The following is an 18425-nucleotide window of genomic DNA, read 5'->3' as shown; positions in this document are numbered from 1 at the left end:
AAGCAAATGTTAAATTTAATTTCCCATGTACAAGTTAATATCATCCATTGTTTTCATAAACCGATAGTCAATACTAGAAATCACACAATCAGTTTGATTGAGTATTTTTAAATCACCTTTTCTTGGTCCATCAATTAAATGGGCGAAACCAAATTGATGATCAGACCGAAACTTTAAACTTTTTCTTCAAGAATCTTATTTACAAATTTATTTACCATTTCAACTTTAAATTTTGTTTATTTCATACTTCATATTTTATTAATATTGTCAATTTACGACTTTAAATTTTGTTTATTTCATACTTCATATTTTATTAATATTGTCAATTTACACATAAAAACAAATTAGTTTAATATTTTCTAAAAAAACTATTATATATGTGCGTATTTAATTTACACTATTTATTATTATGAAGTTATGTTAGTTTTTTAAACCTTACGAATATGAATCAGCATTTGCTATTGAGTATCCTTATTGAATCGGTACCATACTGAGCAACTTCGGTATCAAATCGGTGTTCTCTTAATGGATATCAAAAGTTTGGATCAAAGTTTAAACAATAAACTTCTTTGTTGAACAAAAGATACAAAAGACAGAAAACCAATTTGGTGCACTTCGAACAGGAGATTTGTAACCAAAAGAAAAATAAATATTTTATTCAATGAAAAACTAGAACAAAGACCCCTTTAAATAATAAACCAAATCCTAACCAACCATGACTCAAGTTCTAAACCTATTAGATCTCCATAAACATTAATGAAAACAAAATTAACTAATTAATTAACTCACTTAAAAGATCCTTATACCCTAGTGACAAATTCCGATTAATCCAACAACTCTTTGGACTTTTCAGGTTATGTAAGTTCAATTTAGTATTTTAAATTAATTTACCTTCGAACACCGGTCCCATATCATACCCGTCATCTTCGAAAACAATATCCTACCATACCAGCTATTTTCGGTACTGATACTAATTTAATACCGGTACAATACTAAGTTAATCTCTATTTATGAAATCACTGATTCTTGTATAGTTAGTATTATTTTTTTAACAACATTCCAAAGTCCACTCTCCTTTTTAATATCATAATATTTATTTACTACATATATATTTTCAAGTTCAAGTTGAGAGAATAGTGACAGGTAGCTTGCCTGACACTTCACTATTGGACCAACCTATTTTTAATTTAATTTTATTTTCAGTTTAAAATTACGGTTTTGGCCTTTATTTAAAATTACGTTTTTGCCCACAGTTTAAAATAAAATTATATTTTTGCCCATGGCTCAAAATTACGATTTTGCCTCAGTTCAAAAACTCATTTTTAATTTTATTCCCAGTTTAAAATTACGATTTCGCCCTCCGTTTAAAATTACGTTTTTGCCCCCAACTCAAAATAAAAATATGTTTTTCCCCTAGCTCAAAATTACGATTTTGCCCTCAGCTCAAAATTACGTTTTTGCCGACAGTTCAAAATAAAATAATGTTTTTCCCCGTAGCTCAAAATTATGATTTTGCGCTCAGTTTAAAATTATGATTTCGCACCCAGTTCAAAATATATTTACAATTTTGCCCTCTGTTCAAAATTATGATTTTGTTCCCATTTCAAAAATTACGATTTTGTTCCCACAGCTGCCTGGCTCTTCTCCATTGGTCCAGCCAATTTACGATTTTGCCCAGTTTAAATTTACAGTTTTGCCATTGGTTTTGTTTTTTTTTCTCTCCATCCTAATTACGATTTTGCCTTCGGTTTCAGATTTACAGGTTTGCCATTGTTTTTGTTTTTTTTTCTGTCAAATTACGATTTTGCCCCCCATTGTAAAATTACAGTCATGTTTTCGTTTTAGTTTTTTTTTTTTTTTGACAAATCTATGGTAGTGTTTTGTTTTAATTATTGACTAGGTGTAATTTTTATTCGTGTCAGGCGGTTGCGTGACACACGCTCATTTGTCATGAAAAATTACAATTTTGCCCTAGTTAAAAATTATAGTCTTTCCATCGTTTTAGTTTTTTTTTCTTCTTTTTTTTTTTTTTTGCAAAAGTATTTATAGTGTTTTATTTCAATTGGTTTTCTTGATGTAATGTTTTTTGAGATCGTGTTATAAGGGTGGACGGGGCGTTCTCGGGGAGGGCTTGCGGTGACCTTAGTCCCCGATCGGGAACACCGCCGCCATCAAAGCGGGGACCCGAATCGGGGGGGTCTTCCGGCGTGGAGTTACCGCGTGAAGATGGCACATGTTTCGAGATTAGACCGCTGAAAAACGGTCATTTTGATTAAAAAAAAATCAACTTTTTTAAAAAACATATATTTAAACAACCTAAATCAATTTTTTTACCACACTCACCACTCTCAAACTCACACCAAAACTCTCAAACTCCAATCTTTCAAATACAAAATGGATTCCAAGCTTCCGTTTCTTTCTACCCTACCCGACTTTCCCGACGATGGAGATGCATCGTCAAGCGATAGTAGCTTAATTTTCTTCCAAAATCTCATCCAACAAGCGGAGCTACTAGACACGGCATCGTCTAGTAAAAAAAGTTATGTCCGTCGAGATCGTGAGGGGGGCCATGAGACACTCATGGCCGATTATTTTGATGAAAATCCAAAATTTAATGAAGATAGTTTTCGTCACAGGTTTCGTATGTCCAAGTCTTTGTTCCTAAAAATTGTTAGTGACGTGGAAGCGTATGACGAGTGGTTTCAAGAAGGCTTAGACGGGAGAATGAAGAAAAGTTTTACACCGTTGCAAAAGGTTACTTCGGCAATTAAACAACTTGCAACCGGTAACCCACCAGACGAGGGGGACGAGTATTTTAATATGTCTGAAAGGACCTCTCGTGAGTGCCTTGAATATTTCTGCGAGACGGTCTGTAAAAGGTATGGCGGTGAATTCCTACGTAGACCAACGAGCCACGACGTCGCGCTATTGTATCAGGCTCATGAGGAGAGGCATCACCTACCTGGTATGTTGGGTAGTCTGGATTGTACACACTTCGTCTGGAGAATGTGCCCCACAGAATTGCGTGGACAATACATGAGAGGCGATCATCAATACCCGACGGTTATGTTAGAAGCGGTAGCGTCTCAAGATTTGTGGATTTGGCATGCTTTTTGTGGGCCTGCGGGTTCACAAAACGACATCAACGTGCTGCAACAATCTCCGTTATTTCTTGCTCAACGAAACGGAACGGCGCCAAATTGTCCATTTCAAGTGAACAACCACTTATACAAACACGGGTATTATCTTACTGATGGGATCTACCCTACCTGGTCCGTGTTTGTGAAGTCTTTTCCATATCCACACGACCCGAATGAAAAAAAGTTCAAGAGGCAACACGAGGCCGCAAGAAAAGATGTGGAACGGGCGTTTGGTGTGTTAAAGTCGAAGTGGGGAATACTAAATCGTCCAATGCGTTCGAAAACGGTGAGAAAGATAAGGTCCATCGTGTATACGTGCCTTATTTTACACAACATGATTATAAAAGACGACGGAAGGGCGATAGCACCGGTACATATTCAAGATCCTCCAGTCGAACCCGTCTTCGATGATACAACCTATACGGAGCTCATTGACGAAGACACGCATTGGAGGCTAAAACACGATCTCGTTGAGCATCTCGGAAGTTTAGATTTGCCTCACCTTGAAATTGATTCGGACGACGAGTAGTTTGTTTTTATATTTTTCTAGTTTGAATGTATTTTTTTTTCTAGTTTGAATGTTTTTTTTTTAATTTAATGAAATGTCTTTTATTTAATTTTTATTTTTATTAATCTTTTTTTAATTTGTAAACATGCATCATTTTAGAAAAAAAAAAAACCAACTCCCCTAAGAGGAAAGTGCCGCCATCAAAATGGGGTGTTAGGGGAGTATTAGAGGGGACTTGACGTGGCAATAGCTGGTTGGTCGGGCGTAAGAGAGGGGACTCACCTATTAGGTGAGCACCCCTTACACCCTAAGTAGTATGTACAACTAACTGAAATACGAAAAAGAAATATTTGGCTTACTGCCCGGAAGACAACACCTAGTTACATTACAATAGAACCCTAATTTTAAATTCATGACCAAATTAAATTAATCAATCATGATCCCCAGCAAGTAGTTGAATCTCGTTAACATCTTTTATCATCTCTTTTGACTTCCTGAATCACAATATCAACACACAGATCTGATCTCTCAGTAGCTTCACAAATGACGACGACACTTTATCTTCTTCTAATCTCATTCTTCTTCATCGTATCAAGATCCTCCGGTTCCGCCATCATTAATCCGTCAAAAGTCAAACAAATTTCATGGAAACCTAGGTCAATTTAGCTATACTTATGCAATTTTCATTATTATAGATCACTGGCTGATGACGTTTTGTTTAATTTGTTGATTTTGCAGGGCGTTTGTGTACGAAGGGTTTCTTACGGATGAAGAATGCGATCACATAATTTCTCTTGTGAGTTAGTTTATGTTTAACTGATAATTAGAAAAAAAAAACATTAATTTGGTTATAAGGATAGATTATATATGTTTTTGATTGCTATTAGTTGTTTGAAGAACATATTAGGGTTTTTGATTGAATCACCTTTTTATTATGACACTATTAAACCTGTTTAATAGAAAGTACACTATGTAATTTTATATATATATATATTTTTAAAATTAATTAAAATTAGGAGGCTGGCCTCCGTCGTTTCTTCTTCTTGGTACATAAAACATATAAAAAAGTTGTAGACGTGAGATATAAAGTATTTAAACGAGTTGTTTTGTTTGAGACTTGTGTTAATCGCGTCTCTCTGAACTGTTTAACACGATTAGACCTGTTTTGCGAGCCCTAAATTTGGGACTTAATTGGGGATGTTAAGGATTAATTTGGTTATTATTGTTGTAGTTTATGTTCAAACTAATAATCGGAAAATAACAACAGTTTGGTTATGAGTTGATTGCTAGTAGTTGTTTGGACTTTGGAGAGCATATTAGGGTTTGATTGAATTGCATTTGGGCTTATTTGGGATGCTATGTAACAGGCTAAATCTGAGCTGAAAAGATCTGCAGTTGCAGATAATGTTTCTGGTGAGAGTAAGCTTAGTGAGGTCAGAACAAGTTCCGGGATGTTTATCGCGAAGAATAAGGTAATTCTGCTATTGTTTTATATTTTTAGTCCCAAAATACATTGAAGCTTTTAAAGATTAACCTGCTCACCATTGAATCATTATTGGTGACCTGGCACTAGTAATATATTGTTTGTCTTTAACGTATGGTCACTCACTAATTGAAAGCTATCGTATCTTGTTGAAGCCAAAGTCCGGTTTTGTTTATTGTAAACACGTGGCCCATAGTCAAATCGCTCAAGGGCCTACCGGTTTAGGTAAATATTTAATGCGTTCCCCGACCGGATCTTAGGGTGATCCTTTTGTCGACGGATGCTCCTATTACACTCGTAGTCTCTGAAGGATGAGAACCAACTATTGTATATCTAATCCAAGGAATCATTTATTTGGGAGTGAATGAAATAATTCTAGATCTTATATATCCACAAGACCACAACATCCTGATATTTTCATAATGATTTGAGAATCTTATAATGTCATAGTCAAAAGTTGTATTTTGTTAGAAGACATATATCATGTAATGACTAATGACCTTATGTTCATATGGGGCATCTTCTCAATGATATATCATAATAATTGTCACGGTAGTCACCATATTAGTGTGATTAGAATGTGACACACATGATTGATGAGACCAACGAGTAACATGTGTTAATAATTAAGGAAATGTCTAGAAAATTTTGTCCGACATGCATTGTAAAATCTTGTTTCACCAATTTTGCTAAAGAAAAATAGCGACATTCTTTTTTGAATGAGATCGAATTCGAAAAGAAATCTCACAAAACAAAGAGAATAAGGTGTAAGGTAAATCTCAAAAATATTACATAGGCATATAGGTTTACGTGAGTGTGTTTTGGTAACCATGAGAACCAGTCGGAAAACTCATGGGGCCCCACCAATGCCTTGGTGTTTTTATTTCATTCTGCTAATTTATGTCCATTTGCACGTGCCGTAGGATCCAATTGTTGCTGGCATAGAAGAAAAGATTGCAACTTGGACCTTCCTACCAAAAGGTACGTTTCATTAATCATTATGGATGCCATTTCAAGAAAAATCTGATTTATTAATTTATGAGTGTAATAAGTAAGCTGACTCGATGAAAGTTCACCTCTTTCAAAGGCAGTAATGGTTTAAATTTTTGCTGGTTTGGTTAAACAAAGTGTTACAATGAAATAAATGTATTTCTAAAATGGTTTGTTCATTTATTCCTTCAGAAAATGGAGAGGACATGCAAGTACTGAGATATGAGCATGGCCAGAAATACGACCCACACTTTGATTACTTCAGCGACCCTGTTAATATTGCACGTGGTGGACACCGTATAGCAACTGTTTTGATGTATCTCAGTGATGTTGGAAAAGGTGGTGAGACGGTTTTTCCATCAGCAGAGGTTAGTTGAAACTATACATCTCATTGTGGAAAACTTTATTAAATGTTATCTGATGAAGTTAAAAATGTCAATAGGAAGATCCCCGCCGTAAAACACCAAAACCGGATGATTTGTCTGAATGTGCAAAGAAAGGAATTGCAGGTGAGCTCATACTACAAAGCTTATATTTGCTTCCTTAATCTTGTCTGTTGAATCAGTTCAAACCCAAAGGGTAAAACTGTCCCAAAATAATTTCATTTTAAATTGTCCCAAAATGATTTCCCGCTTAGAAAGAATGATTGAGGGTTCTTGCGAGTTCAAAAGTTAATAAGTATCTTAGAAGCATGAAGGGTAAAACTGACATTTTGTTAACTAAAACCGGCGTTAAAGGTTATTTTTGGGATGGAACCAGTAACTAATAATTATGTGAAAAATATCATTACAAAAAGAGAAAAGTACAGTCCCTGTGGTTAACTAAAATTTTGGATTTTAGTTCCTAGCTTTTTAAAAATACACTGATGGTCCCTGCGGTTTGCACTTTGTAACATATTTAGTCCTCAACTTTTGCCAAAAGTACATGGATGGTCCCTGTGGTATGCACTTTGTTTGTAATGCATTTAGTCACTAATTGTTGGGGACTAAATGCGTTACAAAGTGCAAACCACACGGACCATCCATGTACTTTTGGCAAAAGTTGAGGACTAAACACGTTAGGAAGTGCAAACCATATACTTTTGAAAAACTAGGGACTAAGTTCAAACTTTTGGTTAACCACAGGGACCATCCGTGTACTTTACCCTGTCAAAAACTATATTATTTCACTAATAACATAATTCCATTAATAAAACGATTTAGGAGGTTGTACATTGTATCTGCATGCGTAAAAAATACACATTAGTCAACTTTTGCCCCGTTTGACCATTTTCCTGTTAATTTATTTTTTTTTTTTTAAATTTTAGCAAGGTTGGCCCATTAAAGATTAAATATAACCTAAATCTACCCATTCATTAGTAAACTGGTCGAAATTAGCACTTTGATCTGATACTCTTGTGCAACAACCGAAACAGTAAAACCAAAAAAAGGAGATGCACTTCTCTTCTTCAGCCTGTACCCAAACGCCAACACGGATGTAATGAGCCTACATGGCGGTTGCCCTGTTCTCGAAGGGGAAAAATGGTCAGCAACCAAGTGGATCCATGTCGACTCGTTTGACAAGATTATTGATCAGGGCGGAAACTGCAAAGACTTGCACGAAAACTGTGAGAGATGGGCGGCATTGGGAGAATGCACCAAGAACAAAGAATATATGGTCGGAACCAATGAATACCCGGGCTATTGTCGCCGAAGCTGCAAGCTGTGTTAAGTTCTTTATTTCTTTTTACCACTACATGTAAGTTTTATAATTTATTTTTTTCTTTTGATTTACTGATACATACACACTTTTTTACTTATTTATGTTATAATATCATCTTTTATGATGATTCTATGACTATAAAGATGCATACGAGGTTATTATTCCCATGTTTTTTTATACTGGTCCAGCTAACATCTGCCCATGGTTTTTTTTTTTTTTTTTTTTTTTGTGTGTGTGTGGTTATTTTCTGAACTTGTAAATATGTAGAATTTGTATATTAAATATGATTACAAATTGATTAGAATGGATTTATACATGGGAGTTAATATTCACACACCCCTTTATCAAATGACATAATATATATATAGAGAGTGAAAAATGATATGAAAAATAAGATTTAGGGGTGTGAGAATAATGGAAGCCTTTATACATTTGAATACGGTATGGTCGTATCAACAAATGGTCGTGATACACAATGTGCTATGTACAATAATTTTGGAGTGTTAAGACGGGTCGTATTGGCAGGTTGAACCTGCCACAAACTAGAAATTTTATATGAACCTGAAAATCCACATCAACACAAAGACACCATGTGTATTCGTAGGCTGATATGAACACATCCCGTCTTCCATGATTTTTTTTCATGTTAAGTATTTTAAATTTACAAACAAGTAATGTGTTTAAAATGATTACATCTATATCTATACTATATAATAAAAGAAACCAACTTTGGGACACTTGTCATTATTCTAGACCATCCTTAACTGTAGATAATTATTATTTAATTTTCTTAATTGTAGATAATTATTATTTAATTTAAATTATTAAATATCAATTAAATTAATATAATTCTTATCAACCCTAAATTATTGGCATAAACTTAACTTCAAATCGTAAAATCTTATCTGAACTAAAAAACACTGTTTCACTTAACACTAGATAAACATGCATATTATTTATTGTTAATGTTATTATTGTTAACTATGAGAAATTATATTAAACAACTTATTAATCAAACCAAAAACTTAAAATAGTATTAACCTAATTTAAAAAATAATAAAAAAATCCATTTTGATTTCGAAAGATTTTTTTTTAACAATAGATAAACCCGTGTAATACACAAAGTTTTTAAAGATATAACATTTTTTTTATTATTTGCTATATAAAATTAGATTTATTCAACCGTAAAATACACGAAGTTTTTTTTTTTTTAAATGTAACTATTTTTTTATTTAGTATATAATTACATTTCTTCAACCCATGAATACACAAGGTTTTTTTTTAAATATAACTTTTTTTATTGTTTGGTATATAAATTTACATTTATTCAACAGGCACAACAAACGAGGTTCTTAAAGATATAATTTTAAAGATTTTTTAACAATAGATAAACCCATGTAATACACAGGGTTTTCAAAGATATAACATTTTTTTATTATTTGCTATATAAAATTAGATTTATTCAACCCGTACAATACACAGAGTTTTATAAAATATAACTTTTTATTATTTAGTATATAAAATTATATTTCTTTCACCCGTGAATACACAGGGTTTTTTTTTTTTTAAATATAACTTTTTTATTGTGTGGTATATAAAATTATATTTACTCAACCCACATAATAAACGAGGTTCTTAAAGATATAACTTTTTTATTATGAGAAAAATGCCCGGATAGTCCCTGTGGTTTCACCTTTTTTCACCTATAGTCCCCAAGTTTCTAAAACTACCTGAATAGTCCCCAAGTTTTCAATTTTTGTTCCCGGATAGTCCCTGGGTCTAACTTAAGTTACTTTTCTCTGTTAAGTGACCCCACGTGCATATCACGTGAGGGGTATTTTGGTCAGTTTATTTGTGCCTAACATATAAAAGTATCCCTGCACCCCTACTCCCTCATTGTCAGTTGTTTTCCCTCCCTCCCTAAGGCGAATCCGGCTCATCATCTTCCCCTAATCTCTTCACAATCTAAACCCTAAATCTGATCGATTGATCATCAGAATCTTCCCACGAAAATGAAGGACGACGATCCTCAACATCCAAACAACAACCGTCAGTGGAATTTCCGGTCCAATTCTGAGTAAGTGAAGCCGTTTGTACCAGAGAGTGTTTACGGTAAGTATCGTTAAAACCCTAGCTTCTTTGTGCAAGAATGGTACGGGTTGAACAACATGCAATATAGAGAAATAAACTGTTAAAACCCTAACAATATCTGTAATTTTATACCCTAATGTGAGTTAAATGTATGTGCAGATGGTTTTGAGAACTTTTTCAGCATAAAACTTCTTTATGGTGGTGTGTTTACTCCGTCACCAGGAAGAAAATACGCTTTTGGCAAAGCTGCTTATGTTGACTACTGCAACATTGAGGAATTTTCAGTTCATGAAATCGATTGGATGGTGAGAGATCTTCAACTAAATGTTCCTGATGTGAAGTTGTATTACCATTTTAAGATTCCTGAGTTAGATTTAAATGTTGGATTATGTCCTTTAGGTAATGATGGTGATGTTAGGCTTTTGGCCAAATATGTTGCAAAAAACAAACTTATTAAGGTGTTTATAGAACATGGTGAAACCAAGGTTAAAAATTACTTTAGTCCTACACAATCGTCGAAGGTGGTTATTCAAGAATTAGAAAATGAGGGGGTGCTGTTAATACCATTCAAAGGCCTATAACTGCTGTTTACTGATCATTCTGTTTGGCAATCTGATGTTTACTGCTGTTTATTGATCATTCTGTTTGGCAATATGATGTTTACTGCTGTTTATTCATGTTTATTGCTGTTTATTTGATCATTCAGTTTGGCAATCTGATGTTTACTGCTGTTTATTGATGTTTACTGCTGTTTATTTGATATACAGGTAGGGCACAATCTGATGTGGTGCTGAACAACATGTGTGAAGTCTTGAATGCAAGGACAGTCAATGGTCGAGACAAGCCTATAATTTCTGCTTTGGAGTTTGTCAGAGAGTATCTAATGCAGAGGATTGTGAATGTTCTCAGGAAGATTCGGCAGACAAATGGTCCACTTACTCCTAGAGTTGCAAAGATCTTTGAAAACACAAAGAAATTAGCTGCAAATTGCAATGTTAGGTGGAGTGGTGGGACAAAGTATCAAGTCAGTGGTAAGGTCACAGTGGATGGTGCTGCAACACATAAACAGTATGTTGTGGATGTTGTGGATAGGGTTTGCACTTGTAGAGAATGGGAAGTTTCAGGGATCCCTTGTAGGCATGTTGTGGCTGTCAATTGGGACATGGCAATGAATGGCCAAGAGGTTGGACCCCCGGAATCATGGGTTAATGAATGTTGTTATCTTGAAACATGGAAGAGGGTTTACAGTCATACCATTGGTCCCATTAATGGTAGAGAATTATGGCCAAAATCACAGGTTCCAACCAACCTAACCCCACCTCTGCACCACACACCTATCGGCAGACCTAAGAAGAAAAGAAGGAAGGATGTTGTGGAGTTGCAGGATGAAGTTGAAAGGGCTTCACAAGCAAGAAACAAGAGAAACAGGGCTGCTGAAGCTGATAACGAGCAGGCTGTGGTTGGTGGCAAATTCACAAGAAAATGGAAGTCCGTGAAGTGCCAGAAGTGTGGTGAAAAGGGCCACAACCAAAGAACTTGTGGAAGGACCAAAAAAGTTGCCGAGCCGAAGAAAGGGAAGAAAGGTAAGAAGAAGAAAGATGGTAATCAAGCTACTGAGGCTGGTCAGGCAGGTGCAAGTGTTTAAGGGTTATGGTTTTCGGGTTATCGGGTATGGTTTTTGGGTTGTCTTAAAACATTGATGCAGTCTTTTGTGTCTATTTAGCTTATTAGAACATCTATAACAATTATCATCAAATTTTGGACTTGTTATGTTGATGATATTAATGTAGGATATTGTGTATGGTTGGATGTTTAATGGTCAGTAGTTTAAAGTTTGTGGTTTACTATTTTGTGTTTTAGTTTCACGTTTGTCGAATGTTAAATCTGGTCCATTTGTTGATGGTTGTAGCTGGTATGTTTGTGGTCCATTTGTCGAAGGTTAAATCTGGTCCAGTACTTTAAAGTTTGTATGGTTGCAGCAGGTCATGCACTTTGGACAGGTTATTGCGTTCATTTGTTGCAACAGGTCATGCACTTTGGACAAGTTATTTGTGTTCATTTGTTGCAACAGGTGATGCACTTTGGATAGGTTATTGTGTTCATTTGTTGCAACAGGTCATGCACAATGGATTTAAACGACACATTTTGCAAAATGGATTTAAACGACACATTTTGCACAATGGATTTAAACAACACATTTCGCACAATAGATTTAAACGACACATTTCGCACGATACATTTTGCACAATACCTAATTACTTCCAAGCAACCACATTCAAACAACCTGCTCATTGAATACTATCCATATTTCACCTACCACATTTATGACAAAGTTGCTTCCAAACAACCAAATTCATTGAATGCATCAGATTTTCAAAAAACATTGGGAATATCCATTGCAATGAAGACATTACAACATCCTTCACATTAAAAACATTACAATATCCAATACATTCAACCCTTAACATACATCCAAAACACAAACCCTAAAAGTATCAAAAGACCCGTAATGATCTTGTTCTTCAGCCGATTCCTTTCCCACATCTTGGCTAACTCAACATCAACTTGGTTTCTGTGTCTTAAAAGCCCAGGAATAATTGCCACTGCACGACTGCACATTGGTGGGTCCACCCACCCTATGAATCTTCCACAGTTGGGATTCTACAAAGAAAGAAGAAAGAATCATACTTTTGAAGCCCTAGACTATTAAAACCGGTAATAGTATACATTACCATGGTTGGACAAGAGTAGAATTGGCGACCAGGGTTGAGATCAGTCCATGACGTAACTATGATTGCATCTTGGCCACAATTGCAGAGAACCATGAGGATGATGGAATCGAGGCTGCTGAGGAAGATGAACAATGGAGAAGACGATGGAATCGATGCTGTTGGTGGTTAGGTTTGTGGGAAAAAGGGTGTTATTTGATAGGCAGAGAAAACAAACAAGTAAACTGACCAAAATACCCCTCACGTGATATGCACGTGGGGTCACTTAACAGAGAAAAGTAACTTAAGTTAGACCCAGGGACTATCCGGGAACAAAAATTGAAAACTTGGGGACTATTTAGATAGTTTTAGAAACTTGTGGACTATAGGTGAAAAAAGGTGAAACCACAGGGACTATTCGGGCATTTTTCTCTTTTATTATTTAATATATAAAATTATATTTACTCGACACGTGTAACAAATGAGGTTTTTAAAAATATAATGTTTTTTTATTTACTATATAAAATTATATTTATTCAACCCGTGTAATACACGGGGTTCTAACCTAGTATAAACTATACAATTATGACATCTTTAACCTTTTAAATTTATCACAACCATTTTAAATTATGACATAAAATACGTTTTTATTACAAAAAAAAAAAAAAAAAAACCCTTACAAAATAAGTGGGTCAACCCATTAACTTGCCAAGTGGACCCGGCGTTTAGCTAAATGTGTTTCGGTGTTTAAAAACAGACCCACACCCGTTTAGACTAAACCCAGACCTAAAAACTTAATGTTAAGTTCGTGTGGTATCAGAAATCACACGTACCAGATACATGTCCGGTCCGGTCCAATCCATCTTTATACAGTTAACACACCTTTACTAAATGGGCCACAAACCATGTGATCCACTCAAAATCAAAGTTGGTGGAACCCAACCCACCATTTTCTCTTCACCACCCACTCCATCCTCATGCTTTAATTCCTATTATAACCAACCAAGTTCAACATTCTGGTTCAATAATTCATAGTCATACACACCTGTTTATCAATTATCATATCTTATATCCATCACCTTCTCCATACCCACCTCCGGAAGCTGATGGGTACGGAGGTGTTGCACCCACAAGATTGCTTCATCAATGTTTCTCTGGTGATTGGTACAAAGAATGCAACAAACAACAACCAAAAGCCACCGGGGAAGATGGGTTCAGCATCCAGAAGAGACCTGAATATGAAGCTGCATTGTGTAAATGATGACGATTCGTATGCGGGTTCCGCCTTCTTTCGTTCTCCCTCACCCAAGTCTCTACCTTTCCCTTCATTCTTTAACAAGAAACATGACTACTCAAGGGACATGGTGGCAGATCATGAAGCCACCAAACATCTATGTCGCCTACTTCGACTCGGGTGAATGCCGGTTACAATGCCATGGGTTGGTGAAGGTGGTGTGTATGTATATATACATATACATATGCACATACATATGCAGGGCTGTATAAGGCAATTATAGGAAGAAATATCATATTAGTTAAGAAAACTAAGAAACCCAAATGAATGGATATCCTTTCTGCCACGTGTTACACCTTTTTTGCAGACAGAGGCTGTCACGTGTTACGTAACAACTTTTACTTTTTTCAGAAAAGGCTGACAGTCTGCAAAAGCTGTTACACGTAACACGTGGCAGCCTCTGTTGTTACATGTAACACAATCTGCAAAAAGGTGTAACACATGGCAAAAGGAAGTTCATTCATTTGGGTTTATTAATTTTCTTAACAAATATGGGTTTTCTTTCTATCCCTCCCCTATATATGCATATGAATATGTATATGTTATATGTATATGTATGCATAGTGAGATTGATAATGGGGATTAAGTAGTATTAATGGAAGAGTTAGATTACATGAATGTTGGGTGATCAATATAATGTTTATATATAGCTCTTATTGCTTATCCCCAAAATTAAATATCCATAAGAAGGTTTGTATTTTCTGATTTTTTTGATTAATTATATGTTTTGTATTTTTTTAAATAATATAAATTAAGAGATTGTTCATAACATGATACAATAACCATAGATTAATACATATTTGACAAACTAATTTCAAGCTACAACTATATTTTTAACAGCTGGTTTTGATCGCTAGACGGTTAGAACTTAGAACCCTCTTTAGGCGATTTATAAACCAGTTTTGGACCGGATATCACACGTTAGATGTATATGGAGACATGCATTTAACACAGTTACATGTTATCCTGACAAGTTTTTGTTTAATTTTCTTTGTTCGTCTCACTTTATCGCAAGGACAACCCTCCTTGATTTTCACTAGATCGGCCTTAACGATGTGGTGATCGGACGTGCCTTTCGAAGATACCACTGAGTAGGATCCAGGCACAAATTGATATGTCAATCCCTTGGACGACAAAATATAATCCACCCGCGTACCATACTTGCATGTTCCTTGTACACCTGATCATAAGCGCGACACAAAACTATCAAACATGGTGTAACTTAAACACGAAAAAAATCAAAGCATGTAAATAGCGTACTTTGGCCTTTACTGATGATCACAGCCGGCTCACAATCGCCTGCGAACTGTTTGGCATCAATGTACTTGTTTTCTTGTAGAAATCTCATCACACTTGTTCTTGGTGTAGGTTTTCCCAGTTCTTCATAATACTATAAGAATGTTTGTAGGGTTTGAGTGAAAATAAGTGTTTTTGATGCATTTATGAAAATCTGATGTGACAGCTGACCGAACACTTTTGTAGGTGCATTTAGCACTTTGTATTGGTGATGATCTAAGTAATGTCCAACCTCAATTATATCGCATACGTGTTCTAGATAATTTATATCCCATGACAGCTCACCTAATTTCAAATATAAAGTTTTTCTTTTTTCAATCTTCATTTAAGGTATTATTATTAGTTTTTTTAATAATCTATAATCGTTGATATAAATCTAAATATACAGTCTTGTTCATTTTTTTATATTTTGATAAAAAAAATTATTGAAAAGTGAAAACTAAGATGCATCCAACATATAGTAATTTTTTTGATATTTCATCACCTTGACGATGTTTGTCCATCTGTCAAACGAGTAGTCCGATCCGCTAAGAGAATTAATGCCACCTGCCAAAACATGGGGATGATCGCTTGATTTGATGATCGCGCTTACTTGTTTCATCCTCCAATCCTCGTCTAGGTGATCAAGTTGCGTGCAATAAAAGTTGAGTTCACCCGTCCGAGGGACATCGATTGTGGCCTTAAGCACATTCCTGTGCATATCAAATTTTAATAATATAATTTTCGTAATCATATTTAATAAACATATTACAAAATTTAAATAAATAAATAAATAAAGTTTTGGTACCTAAAATCTTGGTCATCATATATTTTTTGAACCTTGGACTTCTTAATGGGCCATTTTGACAAAATAGCATTCCCATACTCTGGAGCCCAACTTTCAGCAAACACATAATTCATACCAAGCCCAAAAGCCAAATCTGATAATGGTCTCATTCCTTTCTCTTCTTCAGCCTTCACATCTTGCAAAGCCAACACATCAGCATCAACTTCTTTAAGCACATCAAGAATGCTCCGACTCGCGTGCTCCATCGACCCGATCAACGGGAAGCAAATCGGGCTTCTCAGGACCCGGTTTTGGGCCATAGATATCTCGTTTTCGGGAAGATTTATCGACACTTTCTTAACAAGATTTTCATTCACAATTGTGCTAGAATGCAAAGGAGAGTTTTTCAATATGCTCTTTAGCCCACCTTCTTCGTGTTCACGTACCCCGTCGACCCACGTCCCATTCGACGTAGCAACCGCAGGCGCAAGAGAGAACATGGCAACATTAAACGAGGCAACCCGAATACGTGCTGGGGCAGTTTGACCAATCTTTTGACCGCGAACCGAGATTGAGTTTTGCTTTTTGAATCTTTTGATCATAACTTTACGTGCCCGGATTCTCCATGCGAGGACTCGGAGTCTTACCGTTGACCAAATTCGACTCACTTTTCTACCGATGTCTCGCAACATCTTAGAAAAATCGCGTGTTCGAAAGTATGATTCTATGAAAGTATTCTAGTATTAAAACAAGTTATATGCTCGTTGGTAGATTGTTGAGCTGTTGATAAAGTGTTGAAAATATAGATAAGTAGTCACGGAGTAGTTGAAATTATTAGAAAATGAAGGTCATTTTGCTACCTACTCCATGAATTCGGAATGTGATATTTGACAAATTGTCACAAATTGTTGAAATTGTGTTATGATGACAACAGAAAACAACAACCTTCACCCATTAACTTTGACTTTTTTAACAAGTCAAAGTTGTAATTCACTACTGTGCATGATGTACGTTGTTAATAAGTGGTCCAGTGACATTTGGTCTATTGGAATTACTTGCAAGCATGAGATAAACACAGCAGTGGCATTAGGACAAACAGAATGCACCTTTTACTAGAACAATATTTTTTGTTATTAATAAATCACCACCTGAATTTAAGGAGTGGCATGGTTTCGCATATATAGTTGGAAATATTTAGTGAATGAACATGTTCATCAACTGTTAATGAACGCTTATCGAATAAGATTACTTGTTTGTGTTTGTTTACTAAGGAAACGAATGAACATAAACAAACTTTCCGCCAAACAGTTCACGAACTGTTCACTGAACGTTCAGTTCGTTTACAGTCCTAAAGGTAGGGTCTAAGGAGGGTAAGATGTAGACAGCCTTACCTCTATCCCGTAGAAATAGAGAGACTGCTTCCAATGAGACCCCCGGCTCGATAGTTGTTTTACATTAAGCCTTGGACCTATGGTACATAACACTTAGCAACCGGTACAAAGACCAATTGGCGCATGTAGTCATGTACCCATTTATCTTTCGGCTATCAACGCTACAACGTGATGCATGATTAACCGTCCCACACACATCTATACTATATTATAATGCATGAGATAGGGGTATTTTAAGATACCCAAAAAATAAGAACTTTTCTCCCACTTTATTTATAGAAAGACCCCTAAAATTGAGGGTAGTTTAGTCTTTTTAAACACTATTTATTTTTTAGCCCCTAAAATTATTACACTTAAATCCCTAAGGTTTTAACAAAATTATAGATAATTAGTTACAATTCACCAAGTCACAACAAACTTATAATTTTTTTACGTATTCTTCACATATCTTATAAACTATATTGTTTAAAAAAAAATCCAAAGATAGCATGACGACTTACACATTTTTGTCGACGTTTCGATGGTTGTCCTGTTCAATATCGATGCACGGATTAAAAGGTACAAGTCGATAATGCTTTAATGTACAAGTAATTAATACTTGTGATCTAATGCGCCTAATCTACAAAGATGTGTCCATCTATGCAAACAAAACAAAAAGAATTAAAAGTACCATAACATAAAATGAAGATATTTTGTGTCGCATTTTATTTTATTAATCTATACTATATTATAATGCATGAGGGAGGGGTGTTTTAAGATACCAAAAAAATAAGAACTTTTCCCCCACTTTTTTTTTTTTTTATAGAAAGACCCCGAAAATGAGGGTAGTTTAGTCTTTTAAACACTAATTATTTTTTAGCCCCTAAACTTATTACACTTAAATCCCTAAGGTTTTAAAGAAATTATAGATAATTAATTACAATTCACGAATCCACAACAAACTTATAATTTTTTTACGACCTACACATTTTTGTCGACGTTTCGATGGTTGTCTTGTTCAATATCGACGCACGTATTAAAAGGTACAAGTCGATAATGCTTTAATGTACAAGTAATT

At 35.1% G+C, this 18425-nt stretch overlaps 3 protein-coding genes across 3 annotated transcripts; 2 read left to right on the top strand and 1 right to left on the bottom strand.

Annotated features, from left to right (window-relative positions):
- The first annotated feature begins 4064 nt into the window (after nt 1–4064).
- Nucleotides 4065–7999, top strand: LOC110930026 (probable prolyl 4-hydroxylase 4). Its single transcript, XM_022173236.2, has 7 exons — nt 4065–4304; nt 4387–4444; nt 5016–5120; nt 6055–6112; nt 6314–6489; nt 6564–6630; nt 7536–7999. The coding sequence occupies exons 1-7, from the start codon at nt 4192–4194 to the stop codon at nt 7829–7831; spliced, it is 873 nt and encodes a 290-aa protein (XP_022028928.1). The 5' UTR covers nt 4065–4191; the 3' UTR covers nt 7832–7999.
- Nucleotides 8000–13727: 5728 nt separating this feature from the next.
- Nucleotides 13728–14039, top strand: LOC118490525. Its single transcript, XM_035988214.1, has one exon. The coding sequence runs from the start codon at nt 13728–13730 to the stop codon at nt 14037–14039; it is 312 nt and encodes a 103-aa protein (XP_035844107.1).
- A 623-nt stretch (nt 14040–14662) lies between these two features.
- On the bottom strand, nt 14663–16859 carry LOC110930027. The gene is made up of 4 exons (XM_022173237.2): nt 15999–16859; nt 15696–15903; nt 15176–15305; nt 14663–15095 (listed from the first exon to the last, which is right to left on the bottom strand). Exons 1-4 carry the CDS (start codon nt 16667–16669, stop codon nt 14830–14832), a joined length of 1275 nt encoding a protein of 424 aa, XP_022028929.1. The 5' UTR covers nt 16670–16859; the 3' UTR covers nt 14663–14829.
- Nucleotides 16860–18425: the final 1566 nt, after the last annotated feature.

This window comes from Helianthus annuus, chromosome 3 (genome assembly GCF_002127325.2).
Source record: "Helianthus annuus cultivar XRQ/B chromosome 3, HanXRQr2.0-SUNRISE, whole genome shotgun sequence".
Lineage (NCBI taxonomy): Eukaryota > Viridiplantae > Streptophyta > Magnoliopsida > Asterales > Asteraceae > Helianthus > Helianthus annuus.
Note: the sequence above shows the minus strand (reverse complement) of the source record. Positions and strands in the feature narration are given on the sequence as shown.